The 21,141-nt window shown below is 45.2% G+C and overlaps 1 protein-coding gene across 2 annotated transcripts in view; it reads right to left on the reverse strand.

Annotated features, from left to right (window-relative positions):
• Nucleotides 1-3,716: 3,716 nt before the first annotated feature.
• LOC8025523 overlaps nucleotides 3,717-21,141 on the reverse strand; it is an 82,379-nt gene continuing 64,954 nt past the window's right edge. The window contains exons 1-3 of one of the 2 annotated variants that reach the window (XM_040211562.1): nucleotides 5,580-5,729; nucleotides 4,682-4,767; nucleotides 3,717-3,892 (exon numbers count right to left, since the gene is read on the reverse strand). In XM_040211562.1, coding sequence (XP_040067496.1) covers nucleotides 3,738-3,892; nucleotides 4,682-4,767; nucleotides 5,580-5,677 — 339 coding nt within the window. In that variant the 5' untranslated portion in view covers nucleotides 5,678-5,729 and the 3' untranslated portion in view covers nucleotides 3,717-3,737. Of the gene's footprint in view, nucleotides 3,893-4,681; nucleotides 4,768-5,579; nucleotides 5,730-21,141 lie in introns of those variants that run through there. The other variant, XR_005715642.1, reaches the window with a different exon arrangement.

Here is a 21,141-nt window from a genome sequence, read left to right on the forward strand (position 1 = left end):
TAACCTGGAACTTTTGAATAAGGTACCGTTTAGTCCTTAAACTTTTTCTCCTGGTTCCTACCACTGACGTTACACTTGGGCGGAGAATGAGCGTTCAGTGACGCGCAATTTACTTCTGAAAGAAAAAAATACATTTTTTTTTTCGTGTGTGGGCGTGTGCGTCTGCGTGTGCGTTTGCGTGTGCATGTGCCTGTGCGCGTGCGTGTGTGCGTGGGAGGGCATTTTTTTACATTCTTCAGATTCCCAGAAAATTCTCCCTGGCCGAGGCTGATTGGGAATCTTTCCGCCGAGCCGTCTCCTGCGCCCACGTGGCTTGAGCCTGCCGCACGTCAGCGGCTAAATGAAATCAGCCCTCTCATTAGCGATGGAGGAGGAACTCCCGCTCTTAATTGAAAGGGCTTCTCGCGCCAGTACTGGGACCTTTGTCCATTTCGCAATATAAGCTCGGCTGGGGTCTGCGCCCTCCGCCTTATCACCGGACCCGAGCTCTTTGACGTGAGGTCCGGGGACAGAGGGGCACCGCAGACACGGGATTGGCGCGTTCCGATGGGGAAACCAGAATTGCAACGAGGCACAGATGCAGTCGATAATCACCGCTTTGTTTTTGTGTCTCGTACTTTTCCTCGTGTTGTTGTTCATTTTTGCGAGCTGATTTATTTATTTTGATATTGCACGAGCTCGCCCGGCTACGCACTCAGAAAAAGCATTTTTCTTGCCCTTTTGTTTGTCTCGTAGTGTACTGGCAATTCTCAGGTTAACTATAGTGGATGCCAGGTAAAGAGTTTCAGGGGAAACCCCTCCCACCTCTCTCCTACTTTCGCAGAGCGGACGCTGGAGAGGAGGCGTTCCAGCGTCCGCTCTGCAAAAGTGGAAAAAAGTGGGAGAAGCTTCCCCTGAACCCTTCACCTGTCGCAGACTATGGGTTTAGAATGACACTTGAGAGTACTCTCAACATAGTGGTCTGACTGCAAAATCTGGTCTTCACAACTTTATGTGGTCAGAAACCTTCGGCATCAATGACCGAAGATATTGATCGTTTGCTTTACTTTGTTCGCCACGTCTATTTGCTTTCCGAAGAAAATTAAACGAAGGTTGTGCAGTGTCGATAAAGTCGTGATAAACGAAGTGTAATCGAATCGAAGTCATAAAATTAGTTGTGTAAATCGTACCCCCTGCCAAGCGGCTAAATGGAATTTCCATCGATTGCGACCCTGATTACGAGCGTCGCGCGCTCATTCACCGAGCAGATAATGTCATTCGACCGAAATGCGATTAGAGACCGACACGAGGAGCGGCTCTGTTTACCAACACGGCCGGAAGGCCGCGCATGCGCGGAAGCTGTGTGGGCAAAAGCGGCCCGGCTCTCCGTGTTTTCGCCATTGCGTTGTGCGTCGTGCGCTCGTTGTTGACGTTGTAGGGACGCTTCTAGCTTTATTTGTGCGTCGCATTTCCTGACATCGTATGTCGGGGTATGTCGTATGCTATGCCCGACTATTTGAGCTGGCTACCCGAGCCTAAACGGCAGCGGTATCGAAACATACTGTGCGTGGACGGCGTTGCCTTCGAGGATCCGTACGCCGAAAACAAGACTGCTAGACTTGCGACGTGATGTTGCTTCCACCGAAGTCGACGGCTCACGTCGTCGCTCATTTAGTTTTTTCGCCAAGCCAGTTCACGGCCGATACGGTGCAGACGTACAAGTCTCTCGAGGCCTACGATTTCTTTGAGTCGGTTTCCGCACTGCCGGCGGAACCAGCAGACTGTGGGTCTGTGGAAGTTTACTTATTAACTGATTATATACAACGTTTTCAAGTCAAGGTATGATATGAAGAGAGGTCAAGGGCCAATCAACTGGGGCTTTGGCAAGTGCTGGGGGCAAGAGGCAAGTGCTGGGAGCCAGTGCTGGGAGCAAGTGCTGGGGGCAAAGGCTGGGGGCAAGAGCCAATGTGCAGTAAAGCACAGGAACAAGTATGTTGATTGTGTGGTTGCTGTGGTCTACAAGATCCCACTAAGCTGCGGAAGAGTGTGCATCGGCCAAAGTGGCCGATGCATTAATGACAGGCCACGTGAACATGACTGGTCACTCCGGTCGACCGCCGGGGGTCACTTGCCTCTGCATTGTGCTGCCTGTAAATGCCAGCCCAAATTCAACATCATTATCATCGGGAGGGGCACAGAGAAAACTTCCAGAGAATTATTGGAAGCGTATGCGATAACAAATAAAGAGAAAGATGCATGCGTCAACCAAACATCGGTTTTTCTTCACAAAAAAGAAATTGCATATCTTGACACGTGCTGAAGCGATAGTGCGGTTTCCTTCGTTGGTGTTTTTCTTTTCAATAAGTGTTTAGTTGTGAGTTCAGCGCTTGTGTCGTTCGCCCCTTCCTTTCGTCCTTGTCTAATTTTGCGCGCTGTTTATTTCTGTTTGCCGATCCCCTCCTGCCTGGTAGCACGGGCGTAGCGAGCCTCCGACGAGCGCTTGACCTGTGCTTTGTGCGCGAACACCGTGGGAACAAAATCCGGGTGGTCTCGATCAGACGACGGTTTCCCTGCACATAAGCAAGCCTCGGGACAGAGATTGAAAGGAAGCCGCACTTGCCTTCAAGAAAGTGCTTGCCGCACAAACGGTCGTTCGCGCGAGGCGACCATTCTTTTCGATCCACGGACATGATCCACCTTCTGTGCCTTTCAGAGTCTACCGGGAACTTGTGGAAACTCACTCCGTTATTTTTTTTTTTTTTTTGTACCCTTCGGTGTAATTAACGACAACAAAGCTTCGCGGCAAGCTGAAATCCTATAACGCCCATGCGAAACGTGCTCCCTCTGCCCACACTACCCGGCTCCGACGCGATCGCAGCGCCGCCGCAGCTCCGTGACGTCAAGCCCGCGTGTCGGTCTATATCTTACCACGCGGCGTGGGTATAATCCCTAATGCGGTTCATTACATTTGTTATATTGTAATGTAGTAATCGAATTAATTACAGTGGGGTAATTTTAAACAAATCATTGAAGTACACTTTGGGCATCACAAGCATTTGTTTTTTTTTTTCACTTACAAAAAAAAATAAACACCTTACTACATTTGCACAAACGAAAACCCGGTAGCAAGCAAACAGTTAGAAAATTGTCACACTTCTGTTGTGTGCACCAGCGGATAACGTTCGCGCGGTATTTTTTCAGGTTGCATTTATTTTTATTATTTCTATCGTGCGACGTTCTGGGTAAATATTCGTCGTCGAAATCGCGCAGGCTCCAATGAATCTGTTGGGTGGTATACTCCGTTCCATTCCAAGTACGACCTGGGCCGACCCTATACAGTTTGATGGAACCAATCGAACAGCGCCAAAAATGCTTCATCATGGTGTCGGTTGTCTTTGTGAATCTGCGATCATCGACTTAACCAATCACGAAGAGAAAACTGCCCAGGATCCCGGCGCATTCATTGTGCCCGATTAGTTTAGCGCCGCCGATAACAAACGCACAAAAGCAACAATGACTCTGCACTTTTGGCGCTGTTCCACTGGTCTCATTAAATTGTATAGCACCGGTCGGAGGTCGGACTTCAAGTGTAAAGGACTATATAGTGAGCTGTGCAGTAGGAGACCCACACCAAAAATTGTTGTTTTCGTCTTTGTAGATTTTTTTTTTTTTTCGTCGTTGTAGATATTTTTCTTTTTTTGCGGCAGGATGCGTGGGAGTTTGTTGCTCCACTAGCGCATGCTTCGAGAGTTCCCCGCCTAGGAGCGGAAGTCGTTGGCGCAGAAGTTGCGGCACCAGGTGGTGCAGCAGGGAAAGGGCATGGCGCAGTCGAAGTTGCTGTGGCACGGAGGAGCTGCCCAAGTGAGCCGCATGCAGTGCCACAGCTGGATCTTCTCCGGGCAGGAACTCATCGCTGTCAAGGTACCATGTACCAAAGAAAGAAAAAAAGACAACGACAACAGAACATTCAGAAAAATGGGCACGTTTTTTTTTTTGTTTTTTTGTTTTTTTTTGCACCACGAAATTGAATTTTGGATCGCCGAATGCTCATTATGGTCCCATATGTATACTTCGTTTCAGCTTCGTTCCAGACGCATCCGATGCTACAAGCGCGAGCATGTGGCCCAGAACAGTGCTAGCACTGCACGAGCGCGTGTGCTTGGCAGGGATGCTGAAAGCCCGGAGCTCGCGCTTGTAGCTTTGGCTGCGTCTGGACCGAAGCTGAAACGAAATACAGTACTAGAGGGCGGAACCAGATGCCGAAGTTATAATAATAATTTGTTTATTTCCATCTACATTGATGGTGGAGCTGGAGGGAACTAGGCTGTGAAATACAGCCTGACAAGGCTCTCGATTCCCTACATAGGCACAACAGCATGGTGTCTCAGGCCTTCCTTGTACGACAGTCACATTGGCTGTCTGTAGACACGTTCAAAGCATGCACGAACCAAACATGCTTCAGACATGCGTGTCCGCATATGTCATCATGTGTGTAGACTCTGTCTTTCGTATGATGAATGAGCAGCCTGATTGTGGCTTGTAGTGATACGCGTAACCTCGCACGACAAGCAGGCATCAATAATTTCAGCAACAGAACATTACCGTGGTTCACGGTGCTGCTGACACGATAGGACATAGTATTCTCGGAGCAGTTATGAAAAATTTACTTGAAGGTATTAGTGAATGGCGCACGCAGACTAACCCGTATGGTGAATCGGACGCTTGATGCTGACCTGGGCTTCGACAGCTGAGATGAACAGCCACAGCACGATGAGCAGTGATGGCCTCCTGCATGTCACGAGTATTGGCGCCGTTAGAAAGATCTTTCTTCTTTCTTTCTTTAATAGCTGAGAAGAAATAAACAAAAAGTAGACATTCGCTGACGCTATATGTGCGCTGACTACTAATTTGAACTTGAGAATGGTCATTGGTCGTTCAATCGAGAGCTCAAAGTTGTCTCCTAAAGCAGACACTGCACAGAACGCAGTGCAATACGCTCTAAAGTATGAAAATACACAATTTACAATAGTCTGCAACGAAGGGTTGTTCTATTTACGTACAATAGAATAAGGAGAGAATGCTGGCACGCTGCTTGCTTCTGCAATCAACGTGTATTGTCAGTTCCGTAACTGAGCTAATCTAATAACGTTGCACATGTCTTGCATTGACGTCGCATCAAAGGTCAATATGAAAGATCTTGCCGTCACACGCGTACCTAGCAGCAACACGCATTTCACACCACCGAATTTGCTTTTCTCAGTAAGCATAACTAAAGACCAACAGTGAAATGAATTCACGTGCAATCTAATTCATGCGTCGAGATGCGCTAACCCCAACGGAAAGTACAAGGGACAGTCGAAGAGAACGAGATGTACAGGGTGTCACAAAAGAAAATTTACACGGTCTTTTTCACCGCAAAAATGAACTATTCATCGCCGAACGCTCATTCTCCGCCCAAAGGTAGTGCTAGAGGTCACAACCAGATGCCAAAGTTTCAGCTCTGTATACGAATGGCGCTACTGCGGCTTTATGAACTGACTGATTGCCTGTTGCGGGAGGGGGTAATTCTGGGAAAACGTTAAGCGCTAGCATTGGCTCACGTGATGCGTCCCTGGCGTCCTCCAGTACCGAAGGCAGAGCCCGCCACGTCAAACATGCTTCTTCGTCGTTGTTTTCTTCTCTTCTGGGGTGTTACCATGGTGGCTATAGGGACAGGTGTACCGAGCGCTCCGCATTCTTGGGTATACTTCCACGTGCCGTCGCTTCGTGAGGAAAAAGTGGCGCTGTAGTCAGGTTACCGGCTCTGTTACCGGTAAAGCCCCTCTATTCTGGGAAAATCATGGCGTCTGCAAAAAAAAAATTGGGTTGTGTGTGTGTTTATACAGCCTAGAACTTGGTCTGCCTCACAGGGGCGACGAGTCTCCCAGCTGTAGATGAGCAATTTAGCCAGTGCGGTACAGCCGCTAGCCTGGGGTCTTTAACGTGCATCACGCAGTAGTGATACACGACCGCACGCCGGTACGATGCTCATCCAGACCGAAACGGGCAGGGGTGGGGCTATGGCGTCTGCAATCCAGCTCAGTGCTGCGCTGTGCCACCATGATCTTCCCAAGGGCTGCACGTTGCACGTGCCTCGTGCATCGACTCACCTTGCGCTACTTTTGAAACATGAAGGGGCTTTAGTTACCGGTACATTTCTGCTTGAATGGGCGTGGCGTGAAGCGTCTCAACTGTTGTGCACAAGCGCTCGGGGCACGAGAGCGTCTCGTGCTACGCATGCCTCACGCAGGACGCACTACTTCACAACTTAACGCCAGAGGCCATATAAAAAATTTTTTTTTAAAAATCCCCGTTTACCGTCGAGCTGACAGTGCTGTGAAAGTTACGCTCTCGCCAGACCAATGAACCGTCTCCCTTTCGTCACCTGACCATCCATCCTTCGCGTATGTGTGGATAGAAGCATAATCACGTGGCTGAAGACAGACATAGGACTGGTCCGAGGACCACGTAGCTTCCATCGTACCGTCAGGTTAGGAATGAAAGGAGTCCATGGTCTTTCCGGAAAAGAAACCCGCGAGCCCGTCACAGAATAGCCCGAAGAGCGATCTACGGATCCGAGTCAAACGATAGCCACAGCCCCTTCCGTTGCTCGATTCCTGCCAGTATGACTACTCCCCGTTGTTCAGGCTTCGGAGGGCATAAGCCGCTTAGGCGCTTAGCATGCGAGGAGGACGAAAAAAAGTGAAAAGAAAATTGGAGGGGAAAACGGAGGAAAGAAGAGAAATCTTCTGCCAGGAAAGATTCATTTTTGCGCGTCGGGCGTTAAGCTGACCGTGCGGTGGAAGCTGCGGGCTCTTTGAAGAAATCGTGCGTCGATCTTTTGCCACTTGATAAGCAGAGAGCGAAGTCAGGTGATGAAAGGGTTGACTGGTCCGACGAACGCATAGCTACTACCGCACAATCACCTCAGAGGTGAACGGAAGATAGTTGGAATTGACAAAAAAACGAGCAAAGCAGGCTCAACAAGCAAACGCGCAGATATAGCCGTTGGTTCGTTGGGAAGGACAAACTTCTGGAGGCACCCGCAACTGCTTTCCTACTCTGGTGGTGTTTCTCCCCAGAAAATATTTCGGCCCCCCTGCGTGACAACGCGCGATAATTGGCGCTATTCCGGTGTTGTGGAACAACAGTCCTCGTGAAGAATGACCGGGAATGCGTCTTCCAGCGCTCTTAAGCGAAAACAATTCGACTGCGTCCGAGTCAGAAGGAAGAAGCTTTAGGCATTCCCTCAACCTTGCGCGAATAACATTCGGGAACGGTAGATCCGGTTAGCCAAAGGCCACGTAAGGGACAGTTTAGCACATATCACAACAGTCGTTACTCCTTCACGTGAAAACGAGCTGCCAAGGTCCGACCAACTGCGGTGGACGACTTCTCTAAAATTATAATCACGCGATCGTATCAGCCATTAACCGATCAATATCATCGTTAAATGAACAGCGAAACCGGTGAGCTGTCTGTTTTGTCATAACTTAAAGGAGCGATGCAACAATTTTTGTACTTTGCGCAAATACCGCTTAAAACGGATCCCTAACGTTAATGACCTATGAAACACGCTTTCGTTTTTCACCCCACGCCAATAGAAGTCACAGAAAAAAATAAAGAAAAACGAGCAGCGTTCACCCCCTCAACTCGCAGCCAGAAGAAGCGGCCACGTGATCTGGAGCCGATTATATGCCGCCAGTGTTGATCAGAGCCACGCGCCGGGGTTGGCAAAGCACAGGACACGCGCTGAATTCCAGACATTGTTATGGCTCGGCTGTTGTCGTCGTTGCAGCGATTGGACACGGGTCACTGCCCGAATGCTTCTCGAGCTAGCAATTATCACGAGCCCAAGTCGAGTGCCCACGCAATGCTCGGGTCCAATCTATGAACCGCATTCAAATATCGTCGCTTGGGTGTATGCGATCCCCACGTTACGTCATCAAATTTTGCAAAGGAGAGATTGAATGAAAATGATCGCTCTTGTCCTTGAAATTACACCGCAACAAAGGAGTTTCTTGGCCAGTGGCGTTGCTTGGGAGTATCCTTGAGTCCCAGGTGTGCCAGTAAGCTCGTGTCAAGTGAAAAACATTCTAATTTAATATCGTTGCATTGCTCCTATAAGAAGCTCCACATTATGCTTAACACTTTTGTCGCCACTGGCACGAATTAATGACTGAAGAAATTTAAAATTAAATTCGAAGTAATTTCATTACTTTTCAAAAGAAATCGTAATGTAATGTAATTGATTTTATTCGAAGAAAGGCTAAAACCACAGGCAAGCTGGTGAAGATCTTCCATAATAACCGGAGACACGGAACGATAAATCAAAAATGAACAAAACAAGCTCAAGTCTCATGGAGACTTGTGCTTGTTTTGTCTGTTTTTCCCCCTTTTTTATTGTTTTGTGTCTTCGGTTAAAAGACGGTTAGTGTGCAGGCGAGCTGGTGGTAGCTAATCATGTCGTATTACAACTGACACTGCGGTGGAAGAAATCGGAAGAACTTTTAGTAGAAGGAACAGACACAGAGAATGTCTCAATGACATGGTCTTCGCTTAGCCTGGAAGATGCTTTTAGTCTGCGGTAATTTGTAATGTAATTTAATTGCATTAGCGTATTTCTGAGGAAAGTAATAAGTAACGTAATTTAACTACATTTGAAAAGTAATTTTGCCATCTCCGTTTTTCCTGTCATGTTGGTACTAATACTAATGCATTAATAATGCCCCGTATCTGTCAGGTGCAATGACGGGGAACTAATGCACTCGCTTTCCCCTTGCTTTCTGATAGAGAATACATCGTAATATTCAAAGGCGGTTTTATCTGCGTATCTCCCGAGCATTGTTGTTCGTACAAGATCTGGGTGACAAGGGCATCCCTCCCAGTGCACTGCCAGATGGCCCGGCGGCGTATTTGCAAACGGTGGGCGATAGGCAGCCTGGCACAGCCGCTCGCGCCGGATCGGCTGCTATTCGAAGTTGACGCTGTGTGTGACGACTCGTCACACACAGCACATGGCGTCGGCACATAACCTACCCCCCCCCTCTCTCGTACTTCGCGGCGACGTTGCGCCGCGTGTGTATCATTGGGGCGCGTGAGTGAGCCGCCGCAGGCTCACCGCGAGGCAGCGTCAACGGGGCGGGGGTTTAAAAGCGCTCTAATTATTAGACTGCCTTCATACACACGCGCGCTTTTGCTTGAGTGGTGACATCTCAGCCATTTTTCCGCCCAATAGGGTTTTTATGTCTTTGGGAGTGCGCGCAATCCGGGTGTCACTCAGCTCGAGCGTGTAACTTTGGCCCAAGTCACGCACCGAGTGCGCCAGAGCGTCACGCGCTGGCACATTCAGGGCAACAATGGATGTCTTCACCCTGAGACAGACAGGCATGTAGGCATCCTACTAATTATACACGCGCAACGCCCCCTACCGGCCGGCGCAGCAACCGCGTGTGACAACGCAGTGTGCTCTTCGAGGAGCAGCCAGTCGGGCGCGAGCGGCGTTGCCATACCGCCTATCGCCCACCGCCTACAAATACGCTGCCCGGCGGGAAGTGTTTTACTGAATGTGCATGTTATCTTGTTATCAGCGGCCCATGGAATGTTTTGGCGGAGTGCCGAAGATGGCCCACGTCGATATGGAGCGCGGTTGATGGCGCGACAACGCGAAAGTGCACCACTCGCATGGAGCTACCGCTGTAATATCGTTGTAATAAGAAAACGTTGTTTTTTTTTTTTTTTTTTTTTTTTTTTTTAAGGAACAAAAGAACTCGTGGACAATATTGTCGCTCGTGGCTGACAAATGCCAGAGACAGGGCGCTGGCGCGCTGAAAACGCCGAAAACGACTGCTATCTTCTCATCGAGTCTCAAAGATGTGACCCGTCCTCTCTGGAAACCTGTTCGGCCAGGCGTCGCCTATTTTGGAGGCCCGACAATCGCTCTCTTATCTCAACTTGTTTAATCGTCCCTGTATTTGTCTGAACGAAAAAGCGCACGCCGTCTTGGCGAACGACCTGCCACAAGGATCCACCTTAGAATAGCAAAGAAGTTAGAAAATATATATATATATGGTTAACAGAATGAGCTTTTGATGCACTCGTCCCAGTCTGGGGTAAGCACTGCAGCTATTTTATTTTATTAATGCGAAAGCATTAACTCTCCCATGGAGCGCCGCCGGCATTGTCTTTGACCGCGAAAAACGAGCGACTAATGCCACGCCCACGGAGTGCAGCCGGCGTTGTTGGTGACCGCCGCGAAAAACCAACAACTGAAGAAAGGGTGGCGCTCGTTGGGCAGCCCACCTAAGGCAACCTAAGGCCTCTGTGGCCTTAAGCCGACCCGGAGGGGTGGAGGAGGAGGGGAAGGGGGAGTCAGAACGGTCAGAAATTCCCGCTCCTCACGTGTTCTACGCTCTGCTTTCAGTCATCTCCCGCCGCGAAGGAGCGGGTGCGCTGCCCGCTGTCCTCCTCGCCGTCGACAGCGGGGTGCGCTGCTTGTGGCAATGTGCTGCGTGTATGAACGCTTTCGCACACCTACACGTAAGCAATTTTAAAAGTGCTCCCGTAATTTTTTTTTTGTTGTTGTTGTCGTTGTACAGCGTGGTGTTTTATTTGTAACTCTGCCATTTTTTATGTGATGATGGGCACGTTATGTTCTATTTGTTTTTGTTCTATTGCCACCCCCTTGTATAATGCCCCACGGGCCCTCGAGGAAAATAAATGATGATGATGATGATGACGTCCTGGATTCTTTCTTTCTTCCCATAAACTGTTCGAACAGTTAGTACATACCTCTGTAGTACAGACAAAAACAGCTCTCTAGCTAACTGGCATACAGTAGTATAGAATGTTGATCTCACAATATCGTCGGGTTCTGGGTCCGATTCCCGTTGGGGTGCCTTTAGAACGTTGTTCTTTCTTCTCAATTCGCCGCTCTTCTTACAGATTGCCCTCTGAAGCGCGTATCACATTTCATAACGGTTTCCGTGGCGTTCCCGTCGCAGATTTATATCTTCAAAAATCCCACCACGTTTTTTTTTTTTTTTTGTTGTACAGCGTGGTGTTTTATTTGTAACTCTGCCATTTTATGTGATGATGGGCACGTTCTGTTCTATTTGTTTTTGTTCTATTGCCACCCCCTTGTATAATGCCCCACGGGCCCTCAAGGAAAATAAATGATGATGATGATGATGATGATGACGTCTTGGATTCCTTCTTTCTTCCCATAAACTGTTCGAACAGTTAGTACATACCGCTGTAGTACAGACAAAAACAGCTCTCTAGCTAACTGGCATACAGTAGTATAGAATGTTGATCTCACAATATCGTCGGGTTCTGGGTCCGATTCCCGTTGGGGTGCCTTGAGAACGTTGTTCTTTCTTCTCAATTCGCCGCTCTTCTTACAGATTGTCCTCTGAAGCGCGTATCACATTTCATAACGGTTTCCGTGGCGTTCCCGTCGCAGATTTATATCTTCAAAAATCCCACCACGTTTTTTTTTTTTTTTTTTTTTTTTTTGTTGTACAGCGTGGTGTTTTATTTGTAACTCTGCCATTTTTTATGTGATGATGGGCACGTTCTGTTCTATTTGTTTTTGTTCTATTGCCACCCCCTTGTATAATGCCCCACGGGCCCTCAAGGAAAATAAATGATGATGATGATGATGATGATGACGTCTTGGATTCCTTCTTTCTTCCCATAAACTGTTCGAACAGTTAGTACATACCGCTGTAGTACAGACAAAAACAGCTCTCTAGCTAACTGGCATACAGTAGTATAGAATGTTGATCTCACAATATCGTCGGGTTCTGGGTCCGATTCCCGTTGGGGTGCCTTGAGAACGTTGTTCTTTCTTCTCAATTCGCCGCTCTTCTTACAGATTGTCCTCTGAAGCGCGTATCACATTTCATAACGGTTTCCGTGGCGTTCCCGTCGCAGATTTATATCTTCAAAAATCCCACCACGTTTTTTTTTTTTTTTTTTTTTTTGTTGTTGTACAGCGTGGTGTTTTATTTGTAACTCTGCCATTTTTTATGTGATGATGGGCACGTTCTGTTCTATTTGTTTTTGTTCTATTGCCACCCCCTTGTATAATGCCCCACGGGCCCTCAAGGAAAATAAATGATGATGATGATGATGCTGATGACGTCTTGGATTCCTTCTTTCTTCCCATAAACTGTTCGAACAGTTAGTACATACCGCTGTAGTACAGACAAAAACAGCTCTCTAGCTAACTGGCATACAGTAGTATAGAATGTTGATCTCACAATATCGTCGGGTTCTGGGTCCGATTCCCGTTGGGGTGCCTTGAGAACGTTGTTCTTTCTTCTCAATTCGCCGCTCTTCTTACAGATTGTCCTCTGAAGCGCGTATCACATTTCATAACGGTTTCCGTGGCGTTCCCGTCGCAGATTTATATCTTCAAAAATCCCACCACGTTTTTTTTTTTTTTTTTTTTTTTTTTTGTTGTACAGCGTGGTGTTTTATTTGTAACTCTGCCATTTTTTATGTGATGATGGGCACGTTCTGTTCTATTTGTTTTTGTTCTATTGCCACCCCCTTGTATAATGCCCCACGGGCCCTCAAGGAAAATAAATGATGATGATGATGATGCTGATGACGTCTTGGATTCCTTCTTTCTTCCCATAAACTGTTCGAACAGTTAGTACATACCGCTGTAGTACAGACAAAAACAGCTCTCTAGCTAACTGGCATACAGTAGTATAGAATGTTGATCTCACAATATCGTCGGGTTCTGGGTCCGATTCCCGTTGGGGTGCCTTGAGAACGTTGTTCTTTCTTCTCAATTCGCCGCTCTTCTTACAGATTGTCCTCTGAAGCGCGTATCACATTTCATAACGGTTTCCGTGGCGTTCCCGTCGCAGATTTATATCTTCAAAAATCCCACCACGTTTTTTTTTTTTTTTTTTTTTTGTTGTTGTACAGCGTGGTGTTTTATTTGTAACTCTGCCATTTTTTATGTGATGATGGGCACGTTCTGTTCTATTTGTTTTTGTTCTATTGCCACCCCCTTGTATAATGCCCCACGGGCCCTCAAGGAAAATAAATGATGATGATGATGATGATGATGACGTCTTGGATTCCTTCTTTCTTCCCATAAACTGTTCGAACAGTTAGTACATACCGCTGTAGTACAGACAAAAACAGCTCTCTAGCTAACTGGCATACAGTAGTATAGAATGTTGATCTCACAATATCGTCGGGTTCTGGGTCCGATTCCCGTTGGGGTGCCTTGAGAACGTTGTTCTTTCTTCTCAATTCGCCGCTCTTCTTACAGATTGTCCTCTGAAGCGCGTATCACATTTCATAACGGTTTCCGTGGCGTTCCCGTCGCAGATTTATATCTTCAAAAATCCCACCACGTTTTTTTTTTTTTTTTTTTTTTTTTGTTGTACAGCGTGGTGTTTTATTTGTAACTCTGCCATTTTTTATGTGATGATGGGCACGTTCTGTTCTATTTGTTTTTGTTCTATTGCCACCCCCTTGTATAATGCCCCACGGGCCCTCAAGGAAAATAAATGATGATGATGATGATGCTGATGACGTCTTGGATTCCTTCTTTCTTCCCATAAACTGTTCGAACAGTTAGTACATACCGCTGTAGTACAGACAAAAACAGCTCTCTAGCTAACTGGCATACAGTAGTATAGAATGTTGATCTCACAATATCGTCGGGTTCTGGGTCCGATTCCCGTTGGGGTGCCTTGAGAACGTTGTTCTTTCTTCTCAATTCGCCGCTCTTCTTACAGATTGTCCTCTGAAGCGCGTATCACATTTCATAACGGTTTCCGTGGCGTTCCCGTCGCAGATTTATATCTTCAAAAATCCCACCACGTTTTTTTTTTTTTTTTTTTTTTTTTTTGTTGTACAGCGTGGTGTTTTATTTGTAACTCTGCCATTTTATGTGATGATGGGCACGTTCTGTTCTATTTGTTTTTGTTCTATTGCCACCCCCTTGTATAATGCCCCACGGGCCCTCAAGGAAAATAAATGATGATGATGATGATGATGATGACGTCTTGGATTCCTTCTTTCTTCCCATAAACTGTTCGAACAGTTAGTACATACCGCTGTAGTACAGACAAAAACAGCTCTCTAGCTAACTGGCATACAGTAGTATAGAATGTTGATCTCACAATATCGTCGGGTTCTGGGTCCGATTCCCGTTGGGGTGCCTTGAGAACGTTGTTCTTTCTTCTCAATTCGCCGCTCTTCTTACAGATTGTCCTCTGAAGCGCGTATCACATTTCATAACGGTTTCCGTGGCGTTCCCGTCGCAGATTTATATCTTCAAAAATCCCACCACGTTTTTTTTTTTTTTTTTTTTTTTTTTTGTTGTACAGCGTGGTGTTTTATTTGTAACTCTGCCATTTTATGTGATGATGGGCACGTTCTGTTCTATTTGTTTTTGTTCTATTGCCACCCCCTCGTATAATGCCCCACGGGCCCTCAAGGAAAATAAATGATGATGATGATGATGATGATGACGTCTTGGATTCCTTCTTTCTTCCCATAAACTGTTCGAACAGTTAGTACATACCGCTGTAGTACAGACAAAAACAGCTCTCTAGCTAACTGGCATACAGTAGTATAGAATGTTGATCTCACAATATCGTCGGGTTCTGGGTCCGATTCCCGTTGGGGTGCCTTTAGAACGTTGTTCTTTCTTCTCAATTCGCCGCTCTTCTTACAGATTGTCCTCTGAAGCGCGTATCACATTTCATAACGGTTTCCGTGGCGTTCCCGTCGCAGATTTATATCTTCAAACATCCCACCACGTTTTTTTTTTTTTTTTTTTTTTTTTGTTGTACAGCGTGGTGTTTTATTTGTAACTCTGCCATTTTTTATGTGATGATGGGCACGTTCTGTTCTATTTGTTTTTGTTCTATTGCCACCCCCTTGTATAATGCCCCACGGGCCCTCAAGGAAAATAAATGATGATGATGATGATGATGATGACGTCTTGGATTCCTTCTTTCTTCCCATAAACTGTTCGAACAGTTAGTACATACCGCTGTAGTACAGACAAAAACAGCTCTCTAGCTAACTGGCATACAGTAGTATAGAATGTTGATCTCACAATATCGTCGGGTTCTGGGTCCGATTCCCGTTGGGGTGCCTTTAGAACGTTGTTCTTTCTTCTCAATTCGCCGCTCTTCTTACAGATTGTCCTCTGAAGCGCGTATCACATTTCATAACGGTTTCCGTGGCGTTCCCGTCGCAGATTTATATCTTCAAAAATCCCACCACGTTTTTTTTTTTTTTTTTTTTTTTTTGTTGTACAGCGTGGTGTTTTATTTGTAACTCTGCCATTTTATGTGATGATGGGCACGTTCTGTTCTATTTGTTTTTGTTCTATTGCCACCCCCTCGTATAATGCCCCACGGGCCCTCAAGGAAAATAAATGATGATGATGATGATGATGATGACGTCTTGGATTCCTTCTTTCTTCCCATAAACTGTTCGAACAGTTAGTACATACCGCTGTAGTACAGACAAAAACAGCTCTCTAGCTAACTGGCATACAGTAGTATAGAATGTTGATCTCACAATATCGTCGGGTTCTGGGTCCGATTCCCGTTGGGGTGCCTTTAGAACGTTGTTCTTTCTTCTCAATTCGCCGCTCTTCTTACAGATTGTCCTCTGAAGCGCGTATCACATTTCATAACGGTTTCCGTGGCGTTCCCGTCGCAGATTTATATCTTCAAAAATCCCACCACGTTTTTTTTTTTTTTTTTTTTTTTTTGTTGTACAGCGTGGTGTTTTATTTGTAACTCTGCCATTTTTTATGTGATGATGGGCACGTTCTGTTCTATTTGTTTTTGTTCTATTGCCACCCCCTTGTATAATGCCCCACGGGCCCTCAAGGAAAATAAATGATGATGATGATGATGCTGATGACGTCCTGGATTCCTTCTTTTTTCCCATAAACTGTTCGAACAGTTAGTACATACCGCTGTAGTACAGACAAAAACAGCTCTCTAGCTAACTGGCATACAGTAGTATAGAATGTTGATCTCACAATATCGTCGGGTTCTGGGTCCGATTCCCGTTGGGGTGCCTTTAGAACGTTGTTCTTTCTTCTCAATTCGCCGCTCTTCTTACAGATTGTCCTCTGAAGCGCGTATCACATTTCATAACGGTTTCCGTGGCGTTCCCGTCGCAGATTTATATCTTCAAAAATCCCACCACGTTTTTTTTTTTTTTTTTTTTTTTTTTGTTGTACAGCGTGGTGTTTTATTTGTAACTCTGCCATTTTTTATGTGATGATGGGCACGTTCTGTTCTATTTGTTTTTGTTCTATTGCCACCCCCTTGTATAATGCCCCACGGGCCCTCAAGGAAAATAAATGATGATGATGATGATGCTGATGACGTCCTGGATTCCTTCTTTTTTCCCATAAACTGTTCGAACAGTTAGTACATACCGCTGTAGTACAGACAAAAACAGCTCTCTAGCTAACTGGCATACAGTAGTATAGAATGTTGATCTCACAATATCGTCGGGTTCTGGGTCCGATTCCCGTTGGGGTGCCTTTAGAACGTTGTTCTTTCTTCTCAATTCGCCGCTCTTCTTACAGATTGTCCTCTGAAGCGCGTATCACATTTCATAACGGTTTCCGTGGCGTTCCCGTCGCAGATTTATATCTTCAAAAATCCCACCACGTTTTTTTTTTTTTTTTTTTTTTTTTTTGTTGTACAGCGTGGTGTTTTATTTGTAACTCTGCCATTTTTTATGTGATGATGGGCACGTTCTGTTCTATTTGTTTTTGTTCTATTGCCACCCCCTTGTATAATGCCCCACGGGCCCTCGAGGAAAATAAATGATGATGATGATGATGACGTCTTGGATTCCTTCTTTCTTCCCATAAACTGTTCGAACAGTTAGTACATACCGCTGTAGTACAGACAAAAACAGCTCTCTAGCTAACTGGCATACAGTAGTATAGAATGTTGATCTCACAATATCGTCGGGTTCTGGGTCCGATTCCCGTTGGGGTGCCTTTAGAACGTTGTTCTTTCTTCTCAATTCGCCGCTCTTCTTACAGATTGTCCTCTGAAGCGCGTATCACATTTCATAACGGTTTCCGTGGCGTTCCCGTCGCAGATTTATATCTTCAAACATCCCACCACGTTTTTTTTTTTTTTTTTTTTTTTTTTTTTTTTGTACAGCGTGGTGTTTTATTTGTAACTCTGCCATTTTATGTGATGATGGGCACGTTCTGTTCTATTTGTTTTTGTTCTATTGCCACCCCCTTGTATAATGCCCCACGGGCCCTCGAGGAAAATAAATGATGATGATGATGATGACGTCTTGGATTCCTTCTTTCTTCCCATAAACTGTTCGAACAGTTAGTACATACCGCTGTAGTACAGACAAAAACAGCTCTCTAGCTAACTGGCATACAGTAGTATAGAATGTTGATCTCACAATATCGTCGGGTTCTGGGTCCGATTCCCGTTGGGGTGCCTTTAGGACGTTGTTCTTTCTTCTCAATTCGCCGCTCTTCTTACAGATTGTCCTCTGAAGCGCGTATCACATTTCATAACGGTTTCCGTGGCGTTCCCGTCGCAGATTTATATCTTCAAACATCCCACCACGTTTTTTTTTTTTTTTTTTTTTTTTTTTTTTTTGTACAGCGTGGTGTTTTATTTGTAACTCTGCCATTTTATGTGATGATGGGCACGTTCTGTTCTATTTGTTTTTGTTCTATTGCCACCCCCTTGTATAATGCCCCACGGGCCCTCGAGGAAAATAAATGATGATGATGATGATGACGTCTTGGATTCCTTCTTTCTTCCCATAAACTGTTCGAACAGTTAGTACATACCGCTGTAGTACAGACAAAAACAGCTCTCTAGCTAACTGGCATACAGTAGTATAGAATGTTGATCTCACAATATCGTCGGGTTCTGGGTCCGATTCCCGTTGGGGTGCCTTTAGAACGTTGTTCTTTCTTCTCAATTCGCCGCTCTTCTTACAGATTGTCCTCTGAAGCGCGTATCACATTTCATAACGGTTTCCGTGGCGTTCCCGTCGCAGATTTATATCTTCAAACATCCCACCACGTTTTTTTTTTTTTTTTTTTTTTTTTTTTTTTGTACAGCGTGGTGTTTTATTTGTAACTCTGCCATTTTATGTGATGATGGGCACGTTCTGTTCTATTTGTTTTTGTTCTATTGCCACCCCCTTGTATAATGCCCCACGGGCCCTCGAGGAAAATAAATGATGATGATGATGATGACGTCTTGGATTCCTTCTTTCTTCCCATAAACTGTTCGAACAGTTAGTACATACCGCTGTAGTACAGACAAAAACAGCTCTCTAGCTAACTGGCATACAGTAGTATAGAATGTTGATCTCACAATATCGTCGGGTTCTGGGTCCGATTCCCGTTGGGGTGCCTTTAGGACGTTGTTCTTTCTTCTCAATTCGCCGCTCTTCTTACAGATTGTCCTCTGAAGCGCGTATCACATTTCATAACGGTTTCCGTGGCGTTCCCGTCGCAGATTTATATCTTCAAAAATCCCACCACGTTTTTTTTTTTTTTTTTTTTTTTTTTTTTTTTGTACAGCGTGGTGTTTTATTTGTAACTCTGCCATTTTATGTGATGATGGGCACGTTCTGTTCTATTTGTTTTTGTTCTATTGCCACCCCCTTGTATAATGCCCCACGGGCCCTCGAGGAAAATAAATGATGATGATGATGATGACGTCTTGGATTCCTTCTTTCTTCCCATAAACTGTTCGAACAGTTAGTACATACCGCTGTAGTACAGACAAAAACAGCTCTCTAGCTAACTGGCATACAGTAGTATAGAATGTTGATCTCACAATATCGTCGGGTTCTGGGTCCGATTCCCGTTGGGGTGCCTTTAGGACGTTGTTCTTTCTTCTCAATTCGCCGCTCTTCTTACAGATTGTCCTCTGAAGCGCGTATCACATTTCATAACGGTTTCCGTGGCGTTCCCGTCGCAGATTTATATCTTCAAAAATCCCACCACGTTTTTTTTTTTTTTTTTTTTTTTTTTTTTTTGTACAGCGTGGTGTTTTATTTGTAACTCTGCCATTTTATGTGATGATGGGCACGTTCTGTTCTATTTGTTTTTGTTCTATTGCCACCCCCTTGTATAATGCCCCACGGGCCCTCGAGGAAAATAAATGATGATGATGATGATGACGTCTTGGATTCCTTCTTTCTTCCCATAAACTGTTCGAACAGTTAGTACATACCGCTGTAGTACAGACAAAAACAGCTCTCTAGCTAACTGGCATACAGTAGTATAGAATGTTGATCTGACAATATCGTCGGGTTCTGGGTCCGATTCCCGTTGGGGTGCCTTGAGAACGTTGTTCTTTCTTCTCAATTCGCCGCTCTTCTTACAGATTGTCCTCTGAAGCGCGTATCACATTTCATAACGGTTTCCGTGGCGTTCCCGTCGCAGATTTATATCTTCAAAAATCCCACCACTTTTTTTTTTTTTTTTTTTTGTTGTTTTTTGTTGTACAGCGTGGTGTTTTATTTGTAACTCTGCCATTTTATGTGATGATGGGCACGTTCTGTTCTATTTGTTTTTGTTCTATTGCCACCCCCTCGTATAATGCCCCACGGGCCCTCGAGGAAAATAAATGATGATGATGATGATGACGTCTTGGATTCCTTCTTTCTTCCCATAAACTGTTCGAACAGTTAGTACATACCGCTGTAGTACAGACAAAAACAGCTCTCTAGCTAACTGGCATACAGTAGTATAGAATGTTGATCTCACAATATCGTCGGGTTCTGGGTCCGATTCCCGTTGGGGTGCCTTTAGAACGTTGTTCTTTCTTCTCAATTCGCCGCTCTTCTTACAGATTGTCCTCTGAAGCGCGTATCACATTTCATAACGGTTTCCGTGGCGTTCCCGTCGCAGATTTATATCTTCAAACATCCCACCACTTTTTTTTTTTTTTTTTTTTTTTTTTTTTTTTGTACAGCGTGGTGTTTTATTTGTAACTCTGCCATTTTATGTGATGATGGGCACGTTCTGTTCTATTTGTTTTTGTTCTATTGCCACCCCCTTGTATAATGCCCCACGGGCCCTCGAGGAAAATAAATGATGATGATGATGATGACGTCTTGGATTCCTTCTTTCTTCCCATAAACTGTTCGAACAGTTAGTACATACCGCTGTAGTACAGACAAAAACAGCTCTCTAGCTAACTGGCATACAGTAGTATAGAATGTTGATCTCACAATATCGTCGGGTTCTGGGTCCGATTCCCGTTGGGGTGCCTTTAGAACGTTGTTCTTTCTTCTCAATTCGCCGCTCTTCTTACAGATTGTCCTCTGAAGCGCGTATCACATTTCATAACGGTTTCCGTGGCGTTCCCGTCGCAGATTTATATCTTCAAAAATCCCACCACGTTTTTTTTTTTTTTTTTTTTTTTTTTTTTTTGTACAGCGTGGTGTTTTATTTGTAACTCTGCCATTTTATGTGATGATGGGCACGTTCTGTTCTATTTGTTTTTGTTCTATTGCCACCCCCTTGTATAATGCCCCACGGGCCCTCGAGGAAAATAAATGATGATGATGATGATGACGTCTTGGATTCCTTCTTTCTTCCCATAAACTGTTCGAACAGTTAGTACATACCGCTGTAGTACAGACAAAAACAGCTCTCTAGCTAACTGGCATACAGTAGTATAGAATGTTGATCTCACAATATCGTCGGGTTCTGGGTCCGATTCCCGTTGGGGTGCCTTTAGGACGTTGTTCTTTCTTCTCAATTCGCCGCTCTTCTTACAGATTGTCCTCTGAAGCGCGTATCACATTTCATAACGGTTTCCGTGGCGTTCCCGTCGCAGATTTATATCTTCAAAAATCCCACCACTTTTTTTTTTTTTTTTTTTTTTTTTTTTTTTTGTACAGCGTGGTGTTTTATTTGTAACTCTGCCATTTTATGTGATGATGGGCACGTTCTGTTCTATTTGTTTTTGTTCTATTGCCACCCCCTTGTATAATGCCCCACGGGCCCTCGAGGAAAATAAATGATGATGATGATGATGACGTCTTGGATTCCTTCTTTCTTCCCATAAACTGTTCGAACAGTTAGTACATACC

This window comes from Ixodes scapularis, unplaced genomic scaffold (genome assembly GCF_016920785.2).
Source record: "Ixodes scapularis isolate PalLabHiFi unplaced genomic scaffold, ASM1692078v2 PGA_scaffold8__174_contigs__length_109621045, whole genome shotgun sequence".
Classification (NCBI taxonomy): Eukaryota; Metazoa; Arthropoda; class Arachnida; order Ixodida; family Ixodidae; genus Ixodes; species Ixodes scapularis.